Raw genomic sequence first — 17661 nt, 5'->3', positions numbered from 1 at the left:
AGAGAAGAAACCCAAAAGTTTCCACTGGTCTTGACTGTCAGGACAGAGACAGCGCCTGAAACTGTTTAAGATAAAGGCAAAGTATCCATTCAGTTGTCCACTTGTCATGAACACCATTTCAGTTGGTGCCCAGTTCCAGCTAGCAGAGCTGGTTTAAGACTCCCAGTGTATACTAACCAAAGATCCTATTACATTACAATACTATGATACGAGCAAACTAAACATTTATGGACACTAGTAGTTTCACACATTTTGTCAACGTGAGTCACATCAGTTAACTTCACTACATGATTCTCCTACAGCATTGTGATCTGGTTCCCTCCGGTGTAGAAAAGGTCTTTAGTTAGTGATATTTTGGCTAGCTCCAGAGGACATTTTATTTATGGTGTTTTACCTGCAATTAACCTTTGTATTCAATTAAACACACCCACACAGGCCTTCTATGAACTAGCCAGTAGCCTTTGATCCCACAGTAACATTTACAACAAAGTTGAAAAATTAAAATGTTTATTCATTCAAATAAACTTATGACCCACAAAAAGAAAAGGGCTTACAAAAAAAAAAAACTATGGAAGATTAAAAGAAAAACAGACCTTATACACATCCAATAGTCATGGAAACGCGGATACGTGGAAAATGTGTTTTTAAAACAAAACAAAAGCAGTTGGAGATGGAACGCGCAGTTGTCGTAACCGTGTATATGTGTGATTCTAGGCGTTGCGGTCGATGCGGACGTCAACCTCGCGACCGCTGATCTTGGTTCCATTCATCATCCTGCAGGCCTGGTTAGCGCTCTCTGGGGAGTCAAACCTGACCGTACCACAGCCCTTAGACTTTCCTCCCTCCATCTTAATCTCTGCAAACATCACCTGGCCTGGAGAGGGAGTAAGAAATGGGTGATGAGAGAGAAGAAAGAGCAGTAGACAGTGTTTAAGCACTGACACTGCTAAAGCCATTTCATTACTGCAGATCAAAGCTACATTCAATCCATCTGCAGGTTATTGAGTACAGTAGACTGATTGAAGAGGCTTACCACAGACACTGAACTTCTCCTTCAGTTTCTGCCAGGTCAGGTCATAGGACAGCTACAACACAACACAGGACATTAGAACACAGGGGCATACAATTCTAACTACTTTAGGGGGCATTTTCACAGAGCTAGATGACACCTACTCTGTCTACAAGTGCTTCCAATTCACACTACTTAATTTGTGTCCTTGATGTAAATACCCAGCAGTACATAGTGGGTTTGATCAGCCTCATTAAACATGTGTTCGGTGCTTTAATGTGCTTAAAAAGGGGTGTGTACACATCACATCATAATGCACATTTATACAGTATTTATTTATAAAACATACATTTCTGACAAAGATCTGACATCCTCCCTTGGCTCTGTCAGACATGGCTCCTCCTCCGTAGCCCCCGAACCCTCGGTTCATGGCCATGCCCCCCCCCATACGGTCATAGCCAGAGCCCATCCGCTCCATGGACCGGCTGCCCAAGCCACCTAGTAGAGGACACAGGGAATATGAGTGAGCACCGCAGATCGGAATCCCTACCGTAATGGTATTCAGGGGTTGTGCAGGCTTTAGTTCCAGCCCAGCATTCCCACACATCAAATCAAGGTCAAGCACAGTGAAACATTGGCAGTATGAAATGGGTGTGCTAACAGACAGTGAGAGATGTTAATGTAATGTTCGGTGTACCTAATCCTCCCCCAATGGGCCCCATGCCAAAACTGCTCATGTCTCCTCCATAACCTCCTCCTGATGGAGAGAACGCACGGCATCACACACACGTTACCACAACCTATCAGCACATCACAACACAAACAAGTTACAGCACACAAACATCTGTCAGTAACATGTTGGAGCTGAATGCTAACTTGACCAGTGTTGTGTTACCCATACAGGAGTTGTGATTCAGCTCTTAGTACAGTCTACCTGCAGGTTCCACAGGTTCCAGTTCCAAGCTGCTACATGCCCAGTATAATGCCCACCACGGACCATGCTGTTAGTGGATGGATATATGAGGACTATGGAATGGGTTATACCTATGATGACTGACAGTGACAGGTGTGTGTGAGAGAAAGTGAGGGAGGGTGTAAACTACTCACCCATTCCTCCAAAGGAGTCTCCGAAGCCTCTGCTCATGGACATGTCACTGCGACCAAAGTCTCTGTCCATCCCTCCTCCCATCCCCCCTGAGCGGTAGGACATGTCTGGAGAGGGGGAAGTGAAGAGAAGGAGAGAGAGAGGACGATGGCACAGTCAGAAATATACTCAGTGGAAAGTTCACATTAAACTTCAGGAGCATTTAAACAATTTGAGACAATTATTTTGTCCTTAGTGGTGATGGGGGGGTCTATAGTTACATAGCAATATTATTTTGGATGATATTATCTTGATACTTTGACTCCAAGTATAGTTTTTTGCTAGGTAGCGTTAGCTAGCGCTAGTCAGCTGTACCTGCACCAAACGCCGGTATTTTTTATCCTATAGCTTGTTCTCATCTTTTTAAATAGTGAGTCAACATGTTTTCAGCACTTATATATTTCCCTGATTGATCAAAACTCATTTTCTCATGCTGTCTCATGTCTACAGACATATCATGAGCAATATGTTTTGTAACATCAAATCCCAGTATCGAATGACAATGCATACAGCGGGGCAAAAAAGTATTTAGTCAGACACCAATTGTGCAAGTTCTCCCACTTAAAAAGATAAGGCCTGTAATTTTCATCATAGGTACACTTCAACTATGACAGACAAAATGAGAAGAAAAAAATCCAGGAAATCACATTGTAGGATTTTTTATGAATTTATTTGCAAATTATGGTGGAAAATAAGTATTTGGTCAATTACAAAAGTCTCTCAATACTTTGTTATATACCCTTTGTTAGCAATGACAGAGGTCAAACGTTTTCTGTAAGTCTTCACAAGGTTTTCACACACTGTTGCTGGTATTTTGGCCCATTCCTCCATGCAGATCTCCTCTACAGCAGTGATGTTTTGGGGCTGTTGCTGGGCAACACGGACTTTCAACTCCCTCCAAAGATTTTCTATGGGGTTGAGATCTGGAGACTGGCTAGGCCACTCCAGGACCTTGAAATGCTTCTTATGAAGACACTCCTTCGTTGCCCGGGCGGTGTGTTTGGGATCATTGTCATGCTGAAAGACCCAGCCACATTTCATCTTCAATGCCCTTGCTGATGGAAGGAGGTTTTCACTCAAAATCTCACGATACATGGCCCCATTCATTCTTTCCTTTACACGGATCAGTCGTCCTGGTCCCTTTGCAGAAAAACAGCCCCAAAGCATGTTTCCACCCCCATGCTTCACAGTAGGTATGGTGTTCTTTGGATGCAACTCAGCATTCTTTGTCCTCCAAACACAACGAGTTGTGTTTCATCTGACCATATGACATTCTCCCAATCTTCTTCTGGATCATCTAAATGCTCTCTAGCAAACTTCAGACGGGCCTGGACATGTACTGGCTTAAGCAGGGGGACACGTCTGGCACTGCAGGATTTGAGTCCCTGGCGGCGTAGTGTTACTGATGGTAGGCTTTGTTACTTTGGTCCCAGCTCTCTGCAGGTCATTCACTAGGTCCCCCCGTGTGGTTCTGGGATTTTTGCTCACCGTTCTTGTGATCATTTTGACCACACGGGGTGAGATCTTGCATGGAGCCCCAGATCAAGGGAGATTATCAGTGGTCTTGTATGTCTTCCATTTCTTAATAATTGCTCCCACAGTTGATTTATTCAAACCAAGCTGCTTACCTACTGCAGATTCAGTCTTCCCAGCCTGGTGCAGGTCTACAATTTTGTTTCTGGTGTCCTTTGACAGCTCTTTGGTCTTGGCCATAGTGGAGTTTGGAGTGTGACTGTTTGAGGTTGTGGACAGGTGTCTTTTATACTGATAACAAGTTCAAACGGGTGCCATTAACCTGTAGTGACACCCCATCCCGTGAACGGGACCGTTGTCATCATCTGACACTAATTAGCATAACGCAACGGACATAAATCTTCCTAGAAAATATTCCTATTCATGAAAATCACAAGTGAAATATATTGGAACACAGCTTAGCCTTTTGTTAATCACACTGTCATGTCAGATTTTCAAAATATGCTTTACAGCCAATGCTAGACAAGCATGTGTAAGTTTATCATAGCATTATGCCTTGCTAGCAGCAGGCAACCTTGTCACAGAAATCAGAAAAGCAATCCAATTAAATCGTTTACCTTTGATGAACTTCAGATGTTTTCACTCACGAGACTCCCAGGTAGACAGCCAAAGTTCATTTTTTCCCAAAATATTATTTTTGTAGGCGGAATAGCTCCGTTTGTTTTTCACGTTTGGCTGAGAAATTGCCAAGAAATTGCGGTCACCACAACGCCGAAAAATATTCCAAATTAGTTCCATAATATCGACAGAAACATGGCAAATGTTGTTTAGAATCTATCCTCAAGGTGTTTTTCTAATATCTATTCGATAATATATCCGTCGGGACAATTCGTTTTTCACTAGGACCGATTGGAATAATGGCTACCTCTGTATTTTACGCGAGAATCTCTCTCGGAGCCACCATGTGACCACTTACGCAATGTGGCCGCCTATGGCTATTCTTCAACAGAAATGCGTAAAACTATGTCACAATGCTGTAGACACCTTGGGAATACGTAGAAAGCGTAATCTCGTTTATGGTACATTCACAGCTGAATAGTGAGTCATTGGAACGCAGCGCTTTCAAAACCTGGGGCACTTCCGGATTGGATTTTTCCCAGGATTTCGCCTGCAACATCAGTTCTGTTATACTCACAGACAATATCTTTACAGTTTTGGAAACGTTAGTGTTTTCTATCCAAAGTTGTCCATTATATGCATATTCTAGCATATTTTCCTGACAAAATATCCCGTTTAAAACAGGAACGTTTTTTCCCCCCCCAAAAATGAAAATACTGCCCCCTAACACCAAGAGGTTAATACAGGTAACAAGTGGAGGACTTCTTCTTAAAGAAGTTGTTACAGGTCTGTGAGAGCCAGAAATCTTGCTTGTTTGTAGGTGACCAAATACTTATTTTCCACCATAATTTGCAAATAAATTCATTAAAAATCCTACAATGTGATTGTCTGGATTTTTTCTCATTTTGTCTGTCATAGTTGAAGTGTACCTATGATGAAAATTACAGGCCTCTCATCTTTTTAAGTGGGAGAACTTGCACAATTGGTGGCTGACTAAATACTTTTTTGCCCCACTGTATATAGAATTGTGATAACTACATAAGATAGTATTGGCACCTAAGTATCGGTATAATGTCGCATCGTAAGGTCCCTGGCAATTCCCAGCCCGAGATGTGTGTCCCCTTACCTCCCATCCGTCCCATGTCTCTGGCTCCGAATCCCCCCATGCTGTCCATGCCACCGAACCCTCCAGGAAACACACAGTATTATATTAATGGATAGTCACAACAACTCATGTGTTGTCCAGTCATGTAACAAAGTGAATCAGTAGAGATATATTATCTAGGACCTTACCTCCTAGTCTGCTCATCCCTCCATACCCAGGTCCTCCTTCCATACCTGACAGACAGAATCACACACTTCACATCTCACATGGATTTGTTTTGTACTAAAGCTTATTCTACATGACCTCTAGACAACTTTCCACCCATTTCAGTGGTCGGGGGTGGGGGCGTCAGTGGTCGAAAGGGGGGCGTCAGTGGTCGCGGGGGGGGTCAGTATGTGATGTAAGTGCTTGGAGAAGGTACAGGAACCACAGACAGAGGGTTTAAAACATACAGCTACTCTTCACAACCGATAACTATCGTATGTATGAACCGACTTGATCCTCCACTAACCTGCAGTCTGTGTGTGTGGTATAAATAGTAACAGTGTGTTTGCTGGAGTACTATGGCGAGGTTAGGGGTCAGTACTGACCTGCAGTCTGTGTGTGTGGTTTAAATAGTAACAGTGTGTTTGCTGGAGTACTATGGCGAGGTTAGGGGTCAGTACAAACCTGCAGGGCCCATGTTGCCCATTCCTCCTCCACCACTCAGCCGGTTGGCATTGATAGGTTGTCCTCCTGGTCCCAGGCCCATCCCAATCCCCCAAGACCCCCTACACACAGAGGACACAGAGAGTTGGAGTTTGACCACACAAACATAACATCCCTTATGTAATGCCTTGGTTCACTGGAGAACAGAACACTGAGCCAACTAGCTGACAACACGACCCATTTCTGATAGAGATAATGCTGAAGTCATTCTAACATGTAGGTGTTTTCTAGAGATAGTCAGAAAGGGACAGGATGTGTACTCACGTGGTAACTGAGGAGCTTTCTCCACCGGGTGGAAATCATCAGCTGGCATAGACTTGTCATCCTGAAACACACAGAAACAACATATCAAGAGGTGGTTCTCACACAACATATTACCACACCAACATGTAACAGCCTCTATTTTATTTAACTAGGCAAGTCGGGTAAGAACTCATTCTTATTTTCAATGACAGCCTACTGGGGAACAGTGGGTTAACTGCCTTGTTCAGGGGCAGAATGACGGATTTTTACCATGTCAGTTTGGGGATTCGATCTTGCAACCTTTCGGTTACAAGTCCAAAGCTCGAACCACTAGGCTACCTGCCACCCCAATGACCTCTATGATCTTCCAAACACATTAACTGTGTACAGTGTTTGGAAATCAGAAACATGCAAATAACAAAGCACACGTACCATCTTAACATGCATCTGTCTGTCAAACAGCATTTGGCCGTTGAACATGGCTAGAGAACAGAGTTAAGAATGCCAACAATAAAAAATAAAACTGTCACATGCTTCCTAAACTAACAGTGAAACGTAGTGTATAATATATAAAGATACAGATAGAATCTGCAGCCTGTTGGAAGGTGGGTGTGTTCTGTGGTAGTGTATAATATATAAAGATACAGATAGAATCTGCAGCCTGTTGGAAGGTGGGTGTGTTCTGTGGTAGTATATAATATATAAAGATACAGATAGAATCTGCAGCCTGTTGGAAGGTGGGTGTGTTCTGTGGTAGTGTATAATATATAAAGATACAGATAGAATCTGCAGCCTAGTATATATATATATAAAGATACAGATAGAATCTGCAGCCTGTTGGAAGGTGGGTGTGTTCTGTGGTAGTCTACAGATAGAATCTGCAGCCTGTTGGAAGGTGGGTGTGTTCTGTGGTAGTGTATAATATATAAGTGTATAATATATAAAGATACAGAATCTGCATAGCGTGGGTGTGTTCTGTGGTAAATATATAAAGATACAGATCTGCAGCCTGTTGGAAGGTGGGTGTGTTCTGTGGTAGTATATAATATATAAAGATACAGATAGAATCTGCAGCCTGTTGGAAGGTGGGTGTGTTCTGTGTATATAAAGATACAGATAGTATAGATATAGCCTGTTGGAAGGTGGGTGTGTTCTGTGGTATAAAAAGATACAGATAGAATCTGCAGCCTGTTGGAAGGTGGGTGTGTTCTGTGGTAGTGTATAATATATAAAGATACAGATAGAATCTGCAGCCTGTTGGAAGGTGGGTGTGTTCTGTGGTAGTATTTAAAGGATACAGATAGCCTGTACAGCCTCCAGGGCCTGTTCGAAGGTAACAGTCCCCATCCCTCTGCTCTTCCCATCCTTATCCTCCTTCACGTCAGCCCTCTTCACTGTTCCTGCCATACCAAACACCTCCTTCAGCTTCTTCCAGCCCACCTTGAAGTCCAGCTGGGAGGAGACCGCAGAGGGGAGGGACCGGGTTAGCATAGAAACAACTTACCACACAACACATCTAAACAGACAGGAGAAGACAGAGTTAGCAATAGCATAGAGAACAGTGAAACTAACATGGTCAACATGGAACATCAAGTTCTAGGAAGACGCAGTTGGACTTGAGATTTAGAGTGCACCGCTCTTCAATTGGTAAACCGGAATATTGGTAGGTTAACTTGGTACTTCAATACAGCAGATATAAATCTAGTGAGGGGAGATGGTCAGAGACAAAGGCACAGAGAAGAGAAACAGACAGAGAGTATAGTGTGTATGCTTGTCCTCACGTTGGCTACGAACACAGTGGTCCCTAGGCGTCCGACCCGTAGAGAGCTGATGACTTCATGGGGGACGTTGGGGTTGTTAGCGATGGAAGGGGGTACACCTACACCACCCGGTCCCCCCTCCTGCCCCCTGCCTCCCCCTCCAGGGTACATCCCCCCTGTACGCTGCAGCACACGCCGAGCACGCTCACCATCAGGATCCTGAAAGAGGGAAACAGATAACCCTAAACTTTGACCTATTACTTCAACTCTGAGCTTTAGCCATCCACATCAGGGTTCTGGAGCAGGGAAACAAGGGGTTAAACACCTATGGCCCCATCCTTTGACCTCTGACCTATAATTACAACTCTAAACTTTGACGTTAACTAGGCCTAGTTCTGTGATTACAGTTACAAACCATGTTAATGTAACCACATTTCCAGCAGGCTGGATTAAAGTGCAGATTTAGCACACCACTAAGTTTAATCTCTCATCACCGTGTGGTGCCTAGAGTGTGAACAGGTCCTTACCGCCATGATATTGAGGGGCCTTCCATTCAGATCATATTTGTTCATGACTTCTATGGCCTTCTTCACAAACTCCTCATCTTTGAACTCCACAACACTGCAGGACAGACAGTCAGTGGATGAAGACATGTATAACTGCCTCATGAAATTAAGGTGCATCTGAAATAGACCCTATTCCCCATGTTATAGTACACTACTTTTGACCAGAACCCTATTAGCCGCCCCACGTGACTCTGGTCAAAAGTAGTGTACTGAATGGGGAATATAGGGCCCTACACGAGGACGGTACCACAGAATCCAGACAATAAAATTAAAAAATGTATTGAACTTTAAAAATATATATTTTACTAGGCAAGTCAGTTAAGAACAAATTCTTATTTTCAACAACGGCCAGTGGGTTAACTGCCTGTTCAGGGGCAGAACGACAGATTTGTACCTTGTCAGCTCAGGGGTTTGAACTTGCAACCTTCCGGTTACTAGTCCAATGCTCTAACCACTAGGCTACCCTGCCGCCCCAACTTAGTAGGGAATCAACTAAATGTCTGAAAAAAAGTATGAATTTGCCCAAGTTTATCATAAGACATTAACAGAATGCGTCAATGATTTGTATTTCCTGCAACTTTCTGAAGAGGCAACAAGAATTCCCCCCACCTGTGCGTGCAGCTACCCCTTTATGTAGCCGTTTGCTAATGCTAATAAACTCTTCTGGTAGATGGAAAGGCTCACCCAAAAACCTTCTACACTAAATGTTCACTACAAAGTAGCCTATGCTTACCTGGCTGAATAATTATTTGCATAAATCCAGTGGGTATCTGTTTGGCAAACACTACAATCACATACACTACAAAAACAAAGCAAAATAAAAGCCAATTGATAGGTGCTGTGTATACCAAAAAAATGACATTGAAGTGTTTTCCCCAGGCCTCAAAATTGGCCTCCTGAGGTGGTTTAAGCATTGAGCAAAACCTGAAAACTGAAACTTGGACAAATAAAAACGGAGAAAACTGAATTTGGGGAGAAGCAAAACGGAGTCACGCAATAGAATTCATACAGATTGTATAGGGCCCTAGGAATAGGGTGTCATTTGAGAAGCACCCCGTGTCCGCCTGGTCTCAGACTAGACTTAACATATTACAAGTAAATCCGGGACACTGAAATTAGTATGACTTGACACTTTTTTTTAACATGAAACAGAAGTTTACTTAAGGCAAAAAACTAAATGGTGGTTGGTTGGGGTGGATATATAACGTCTAGCAACCCAAAGGTTGCATGTTCGAATCTCAAGGACAACTTTAGCAACTACTTACTACTTTTTAGCTACTTAGCATGTTGGCTAAACCTAACCCGTTAACTTCTCTAGGATAGGGGGCAGCATTCGGAATTTTGGATGAAAAGCGTGCCCAAATTAAACTGCCTGCAACCCACACTCAGAAGCTAAGATACGCATATTATTCTAGATTTGGATAGAAAACACTGAAGTTTCTAAAACTGTTAGAATCATGTCTGTGACTATAACAGAACTTATTTGGCAAGCGAAACCCCGACAAATCATTCAGATTTTTTTTGTTTTTGAGGTCACTCTTTTCAATGGGTTTTCATTGGGAATCCAGATTTCTAAGGGACCTTCTTGCAGTTCCTATCGCTTCCACTGGATGTCAGTCTGTAGATATTGGTTGAGGTTTTTCCTTTGAGAAATGAAGAAGTAACACTGTTCAGAATGAGGGAAGTGTACTCTTTGTTAGAGGCACGTGACCTGAAAGCTAGCTACACTTTGTTTTCCTCCGGTATTGAACACAGATCATCCCGTCTTCAATTTTATACATTAAAAAATACCTAAAGTTGTATTACAAAAGTAGTTTGAAATGTTTGGACAACGCTTACAGGTAACTTTTGTTGTCATGTTGAGCGAGTTGGAACCGGATCAAACGCGCCAAATAAATGGACATTTTGGATATATATCGACGGAATTAATCGAACAAATGGACCATTTGTGATGTTTATGGGACATATTGGAGTGCCAACAGAAGAAGCTCGTCAAAGGTAAGGCATGAATTATATCATTATTTTTGTGTTTTGTGTCGCACCTGGATGGTTGAAAAATGCTTGTCTGTCTTTGTTTACTGGGGTGCTATCCTCAGATAATAGCATCGTTTGAATTCGCCGTAAAGTATTTTTGAAATCTGACACGTTGGCGGGATTCACAACAAGTGTAACTTTAACTTGGTATATTGAATGTGTGATTTCATGGAAGTTACATTTTTATAGTAATTTATTTGAATTTGGCGCTCTGAATTTTCCCTGGATTTTGGCCAGGTAGGAGGCTAGCGTCCTACATAGAGGTTAACCTAACCCTTAACCTAGCTAATGTTAGCCACCTAGCTAGCATTGGCCAGAAATTGGAATTAGTAATTGTAATTAACATTTCATATGAAATGAACACATACCATACGAAATGTAAAACATCATATTAAAGGGAGTGTGTCAGATTTAGGTACAGGATCATACGAAATGTACTGAGACCATGTTGCAAAGTTAGACAGGTAAAGTTTGGTTCCTTACCCACATCCCTGTACAGATAACACCAGGGGATCCAGAGACACAGATCCATAACAGAGGGAATGAACAAAGACAGTGATTAGACTGACAACAGTTAACATCATTATTACACATTTGACATCATGCTATCAGTGGATTACATAATCCATCTTGAAGGGCCAGCTAACAGGCCTTGATGTGGGGAGTGTGTTTTGCTTGTATTCAAGGTAAAAAGTTAAGTGAATTTAAAAGACATAGACTTGGTTTGCTATAGACTTGTTTTTTTTGTTCCCAGTAGAGACATGGTACCCTTACCGTCTTCAGTGGAATAAAAGAACTCAGGATATACTTACAAATATGTCCGTTCTGTGTCTATGTTTGTTTAGGAGTATATACTAAACAGTCCATTTCTCAAACTACATATTATATTAAATGGCTGAATTGAATACATTCACAGCCTAGTTTGCAAATTCCTGGCTGCATCATAATATTACAGATGAATAAACGATGGTGAGATTTTACTGTGAGCCGCTGGAGAAAGAAGAAAGTTACTTTATACAAAATCTACAATATTTTAGAAATAATTAGTTTGTTCATGAAGAGATAATTGTGCCATTGATCCAAATAAAAAGGTAACAATTTGAAGACCGAAAAGTAAAATGTCAATCAATAAGACATCAAAATCCCTTTGAGAAATGGTCAACTGCCAAACTTTGACACCAATTGAGAAAACTACAACAACTTAAAAACAAATGTGTACTAAGTTTCAGATGAATTCAAGTTAGTGTTCCAGAATCAACAAGAAGACATCCTCCATCACTCTACAGCCAACTAGGCTATAACAGGCTCTAGCTAACAGCCACCAACATATCATCCCATAGACATACATGGATAACCCCTTGGATCAGTGCCTTACAGAACACTTGGTAAATAAAGATATACTGCAGTGGAGGGCATTTAAAACCTCGTGCAGTGAGTTGGTCCACATCACTTACCCTTGACTTTCCTTCAGCATCCTTAAAGAGCTCCACGTATGTAACCTCACCAACTTCATGAGACATACAAAGGAAAAATACCAAGAGAACAAAGGCATTTAAAATCACCAGTCGACTGTTGAACCACCACTCTCGCTCCAGGGCAGGCCGTTGCCTTGGTTATGCCGTTACGATGCTTCCCCATGATTGGTCAACAGTGAGCCCAGACCAATAGTCACCACACAACCCCTTCCAATGCCTTCCTGGGCTCGACTGAGACAGACACACAGTCAGTCAACTACTGTCAACCTGGGAATTCAGATCACACTTCAGTATAGAAGAACAGTTTGGTCAACACGGTTCCTGTCAACATAGCAAGAAGTCACTACAGTTTAAAAGGTGTCCTTTTCACCTTGAAAAAAGACTTTGTGAAGAGCTAAAGACCCAATAGTTCAGTGCACAGAAAGACAATGGTTTCATTCATACAAAACAATCATTTGTCACCTTAACACAGGTTCAACTGAATCAAGTAGTCAATACTACTAATTGTCTGAGGTTACATTTTGGAGCTGTAAGTCAATATCATAAAACCAATAGTAGCTAACTACATAACAACTTTAACAAGCACAGACATTTCAATTCAATCCAAGCTAAATTGGTGTCCACCAAGGAGTAAAAAAATGAAAAATCCAGAAATGTCTATTCTACTGACTTAATAATATCGGCAATACAATAACATGTTGCCTCAAAAGAAGGAACTACGAGAAGATATGGCTAGGTCTATGTTCTGGTCACAAAGAGGACTGAGAAAGCTCCTGTTGAGCTGGAAAGAATAGGGCTCATCTCTATAGGGAGAAGCAGCATGGCCCTGTGTGTGGAATGATTACCTTTCTCTCTCATCAGATCTTTAATAGCCTGCCACTTCGTGTCATAGGGGATATTGCTAATGAACACACGGTTCCTGTGACCCCCTCCTCCGCCCTTCTTGTCCCCAGTGACCTGCTTCTCTTTGTAGGGGTGGAAGCGGTTCCCTTTGCGGCCTCCTCCGGACATCTTTTCTTTGAGCTCAGACTTAGTATTTTGGGTTGGGGCGGTTGCAGGGGCATCAGTAGAGTCATCTGCAAGGGTTTCGGCATCATTGATAGGGGCGTCATCGATAGGGTCACCATCGAGAGGGGTATCATCATCACCAAGGACCTCATCTCCAAGGACCTCGTCATCACCCAGGCCTAGGTCCTCTTCTTCTGCAGGGACATCTTCACCAAGAACCTCGTCTTCTTCCGGCTCTCTGAAGAAAACAGAAGAGGACAGTATTAATGGATGCAGCTAGCTTGTCTGTTATAGGTAATGTTACCTAAACCTACATGGCATGGTCATTTCACCCACATCCCAAATAAAGATGTGCACATAAATTTATGCAACTTCAATCTCCCTTAACATGGGTTTATCGACACAAACGGCTAGTTAGCTACAAAGTCAACTTTTCACAGAGAGGAGAGGAAAGTTACTGTAGGCAACTCTTGATTCAACTACAAATTGACTCCATTCAAACTGCCGGCTCTACATTACTACCAATTGTCTGTTGTTGGCTAACTAACTGTTCGCTAGCTAAATCTCCATTAAGGGACTGTGAACCTAAACCAGCCAGTTTATGGCTGTGGATTGTCTGCATTGTCTGAATGGAATGTTGGCATTCCAAAAAAATATGGAATCATTCCTCTAAAGCTGGCTAACATAGAGTAAGGATACATTTCTCAAATTCATTATTTACAGTCTTTTCACAGTACTGGCAAACAATGGTTGACCAACTGCCTGCCCAAAATGGCTGACCTTTATCCGCCAAACGGTTCATAATTCTATGAGTTAAACGCACTAACGTTAGCTAGCTACACATGGTTGGATGGATAAAACTAATTTAGTTATCTGCATAACTACCTAGTAAAATAACGATATTACACAAATCTAAAACCAAATTTGACGATCAACGAAGACGACGACAACCAACAAGTTAGCTAGCTAGCAAGCAAAGTAGCAACTAGATAGCAAGCCATAGCTAGTTTGATGCTAGCTGTAATGCTAGGCTAACGTTAGCTAGCCTCCATCTTGCAGCACAGATTATCAGAAAAATACGATATTTTAGTTACATTGTCAGGCCATTCGTGCCATCCTGAGATGTTCCCTCTGTCTCAGCCTCAATGGGTTCAATAATTTCCTGGACAATATCTGCCATATTCGTCGGTTTGCAGAGAAAGCTAATTCAATCGAGAGATGCGCCTCCGCTAACACTGCGCAATTTAAAATTAGTGACGCTCCAGGCCTCCACCAACGCGAGAAAATGCGAGAATTTGGCCTGGTTGTCTTTCATAGCCTAAAACCGAAACACCCTTAGGTTTCCCACAAACAATTGATATATTTCTACAGTTTCGATCGAAACACATATATATATATATATATATATATATATATATATATATATATATATATATATATATATATATATATATATATATATATATATATATATATAGTAGTCAAAAGTTTGGACAGTAATTTCAAAAAAATATTTAACTAGGCAAGTCAAAGAACAACCAGGGAACAGCCTTGTTCAGGGACAAAAGTACAGATTGGTACTTTGTCAGCTCAGAGATTCGATTCAGCAACCTTCAATTATTGGCCCATCACTCTAACCACTAGGCTGACACGGGGTTACTACATGATTCCATATGTGTTATTACATTGTTGATGTTTTCACTATTATTCTACAATGTAGAAAATAGTTTTAAAAAATCAAGAAATACACACACACACACATAGGCCCACCACTTGGGAGCCAGGCACAGCTAATCAGAATGAGCTTTTCCCAACAAAAGGGCTTTATAACAGAAACAAACTCCTCAGTTTCATCAGCTGCCTGGGTGGCTGGTCTCAGACGATCCCGCAGGTGAAGAAAAATGGATGTGGAGGTCTTGGGCTGGCGTGGTTACACGTGGTCTGCTGTTGTGAGGCCAGTTGGACGCACTGCCAAATTCTCTAAAGCAACGTTGGAGGTGGCTTATGGTAGAGAAATTTGATTATTTGGCAACAGCTCTGGTGGGCATTCCTGTAGTCAGCATGCCAATTGCACGCTCCCTCAAAACTTGAGAAATTGTAGCATTGTGTTGTATGACAAAATTTCACATTTTAGTGACCTTTTATTGTCCCAAGCTCAAGGTGCACCTGTGTAATGATCATGCTGTTTAATCAGCTTCTAGATATGCCACACCTGTCAGATTGATGGATTATCCTGGCGAAATGTTCCCTAACAGGGATGTAAACAAATTTGTGCACAAAATTTGATATATTAAATAAGCTTTGTGTGTATATGGAACATTTCTGGGATCTTTAATTTCAGCTCATGAAACATAGGACCAACACTTCACATTTTGCATTTATATTTTGTTCAGCGGCATTATGTTTGACACCCCTTCTTTAGCCTCTCTGCATCTCTCTCACACTCTCTATCTCTCTATCGCTTTCTCTCTGAACCTAAGGCCCTTTAACTTTGTACATTCATAACAGTCCAAAGCATCTCTTTCTTCTATGAATTGATAACATATTTCCAATCAATATAAACATATAAATATGATTCATTAACTGAACATCAATAATGTAATAATGATTTTAAAAAATTAGATTAAACATCCAACCAGGTCCAAAGTGTCATGTTGAACAGCCAGAAGCCCAAATATATATCTGACCATGTGCTTGTTGCGTCAAGTTGATATCTTTGGGTTCTGAGAGGGAGCCAGAGATGTTTGGCAAGTGGATGTTGTTATCAGGTCCACAACCAAACGGGTACGCAGGGCATGTGCCCTGGGGGCCCAAACCTCCAGGGGGCCCACAACCCTTGTAGAATTGCAGGAAATTAGCTTTAAAACCGCATACTTTTCTCTCAGCCTAATGGCAAAATGTGAAGAATAGTATGAGATATTATTTCTCTCTGTCCCATGGCAAAATGTGTAGAATTGCAGCAAATGTGCTTTAAAACGGCAAAATGATCTCTCTGCCCCATGGTAAAATGTGTTGAAATGCAGGAAGTTAGCGGTTATCCCCCTCAAAATATGTTTTACTAAAAAAATAGAGGTAGGTGCCCCGGGGCCCCAAATGTGGTAGTCTGGCCCTGATCAGGTACATTCAGTGACACTGACACTTCTCACTATTTGAGGTCTGCATGTGACTTGTGTAATGTATCTTGTACATACACTAATAACAGTGAAGTGATGCCACTGAATGCCCACTGTAGAATAATGTGAATGTAAGTGGTCAGGTGATACCACTGATGGCCCACTGTAAAATAATGTGAATGTAAGTGGTCAAAGAGGAGCATGAGGGGTGTGGCAGTATTTTGCAGATATAAAACCAGTAAGCTTAATAAAGATGTCTCAGCAACTGGGCTCTGATTGGAGAGAGTGCAGACTGCGTCTCTGTTCTTAATGTCTCTGTAAGTCAATAACCAAATAACCATTACCACAGGACTCTCTGTAATGACCCAACGGGACACAGGCCAGAGAATGATGTGATTACATTCATCATGAAAAACGTCAGCCTGTCTCAAAGGAGAGAGAGAGAGAGAGAAAGAGAGAGATCAAATAGAGCAGAGAGAAAGGGAGAGATCAAATAGAGCAGAGAGAGAGAAAGAGAGATCAAATAGAGCAGAGAGAGAGAGAAAGAGATATCAAATAGAGCAGAAAGAGAAAGAGAAATAGAGAGATCAAATAGAGCAGAGAGAAATAGAGAGGAAGAGAGAGATCAAATAGAGCAGAAAGAGAGAGAGAAAGATCAAATAGAGCAGAGAGAGAGAGAGATCAAATAGAGCAGAGAAAAAGAGAGAGAAGGAGAACGAGAAAGAGAGAGATCAAATAGAGCAGAGAGAGATCAAATAGTGCAGAGAGAGATCAAATAGAGCAGAGAGAGAAAGAAAGAGAGAGATCAAATAGAGCAGAGAGAGAGAGAAAGAGAAAATAGAGCAGAGAGAGAGAAAGAGAGATCAAAGAGCAGAGAGAAAGAAAGAGAGATCAAATAGAGCAGAGAGAGAGAGAGAGAAAGAGAGAGATCAAATAGAGCAGAGAGAAAGGGAGAGATCAAATAGAGCAGAGAGAGAGAAAGAGAGATCAAATAGAGCAGAGAGAGAGAGAAAGAGATATCAAATAGAGCAGAAAGAGAAAGAGAAATAGAGAGATCAAATAGAGCAGAGAGAAATAGAGAGGAAGAGAGAGATCAAATAGAGCAGAAAGAGAGAGAAAGATCAAATAGAGCAGAGAGAGAGAGAGATCAAATAGAGCAGAGAAAAAGAGAGAGAAGGAGAACGAGAAAGAGAGAGATCAAATAGAGCAGAGAGAGATCAAATAGTGCAGAGAGAGATCAAATAGAGCAGAGAGAGAAAGAAAGAGAGAGATCAAATAGAGCAGAGAGAGAGAGAAAGAGAAAATAGAGCAGAGAGAGAGAAAGAGAGATCAAAGAGGAGAGAGAGAGAAAGAGAGAGATCAAATAGAGCAGAGAGAGAGATCAAATAGAGCAGAAAGAGAAGGA

At 41.7% G+C, this 17661-nt stretch overlaps 1 protein-coding gene and 1 long non-coding RNA gene across 2 annotated transcripts; one reads left to right on the top strand and one right to left on the bottom strand.

Moving 5' to 3' along the window:
* Window positions 1-490: 490 nt before the first annotated feature.
* On the bottom strand, window positions 491-14415 carry myef2 (myelin expression factor 2). Its single transcript, XM_042316064.1, has 17 exons — window positions 14238-14415; window positions 12981-13381; window positions 12115-12167; window positions 11144-11151; window positions 8588-8681; window positions 8082-8279; window positions 7599-7752; window positions 6733-6782; window positions 6318-6382; window positions 6019-6119; window positions 5538-5582; window positions 5371-5430; window positions 2117-2221; window positions 1707-1766; window positions 1359-1507; window positions 1034-1085; window positions 491-874 (listed from the first exon to the last, which is right to left on the bottom strand). The coding sequence occupies exons 1-17, from the start codon at window positions 14321-14323 to the stop codon at window positions 711-713; spliced, it is 1845 nt and encodes a 614-aa protein (XP_042171998.1). The 5' UTR covers window positions 14324-14415; the 3' UTR covers window positions 491-710.
* Window positions 7307-7535, top strand: LOC121845204. The gene is made up of 2 exons (XR_006082430.1): window positions 7307-7385; window positions 7499-7535. It is a non-coding gene; the product is annotated as an uncharacterized LOC121845204 (long non-coding RNA).
* Window positions 14416-17661: the final 3246 nt, after the last annotated feature.

The sequence above is a fragment of the Oncorhynchus tshawytscha genome, unplaced genomic scaffold (assembly GCF_018296145.1).
Source record: "Oncorhynchus tshawytscha isolate Ot180627B unplaced genomic scaffold, Otsh_v2.0 Un_contig_3056_pilon_pilon, whole genome shotgun sequence".
In the NCBI taxonomy this organism is placed as follows: Eukaryota; Metazoa; Chordata; class Actinopteri; order Salmoniformes; family Salmonidae; genus Oncorhynchus; species Oncorhynchus tshawytscha.
This window is presented reverse-complemented; position numbering and strand designations above follow the sequence as displayed.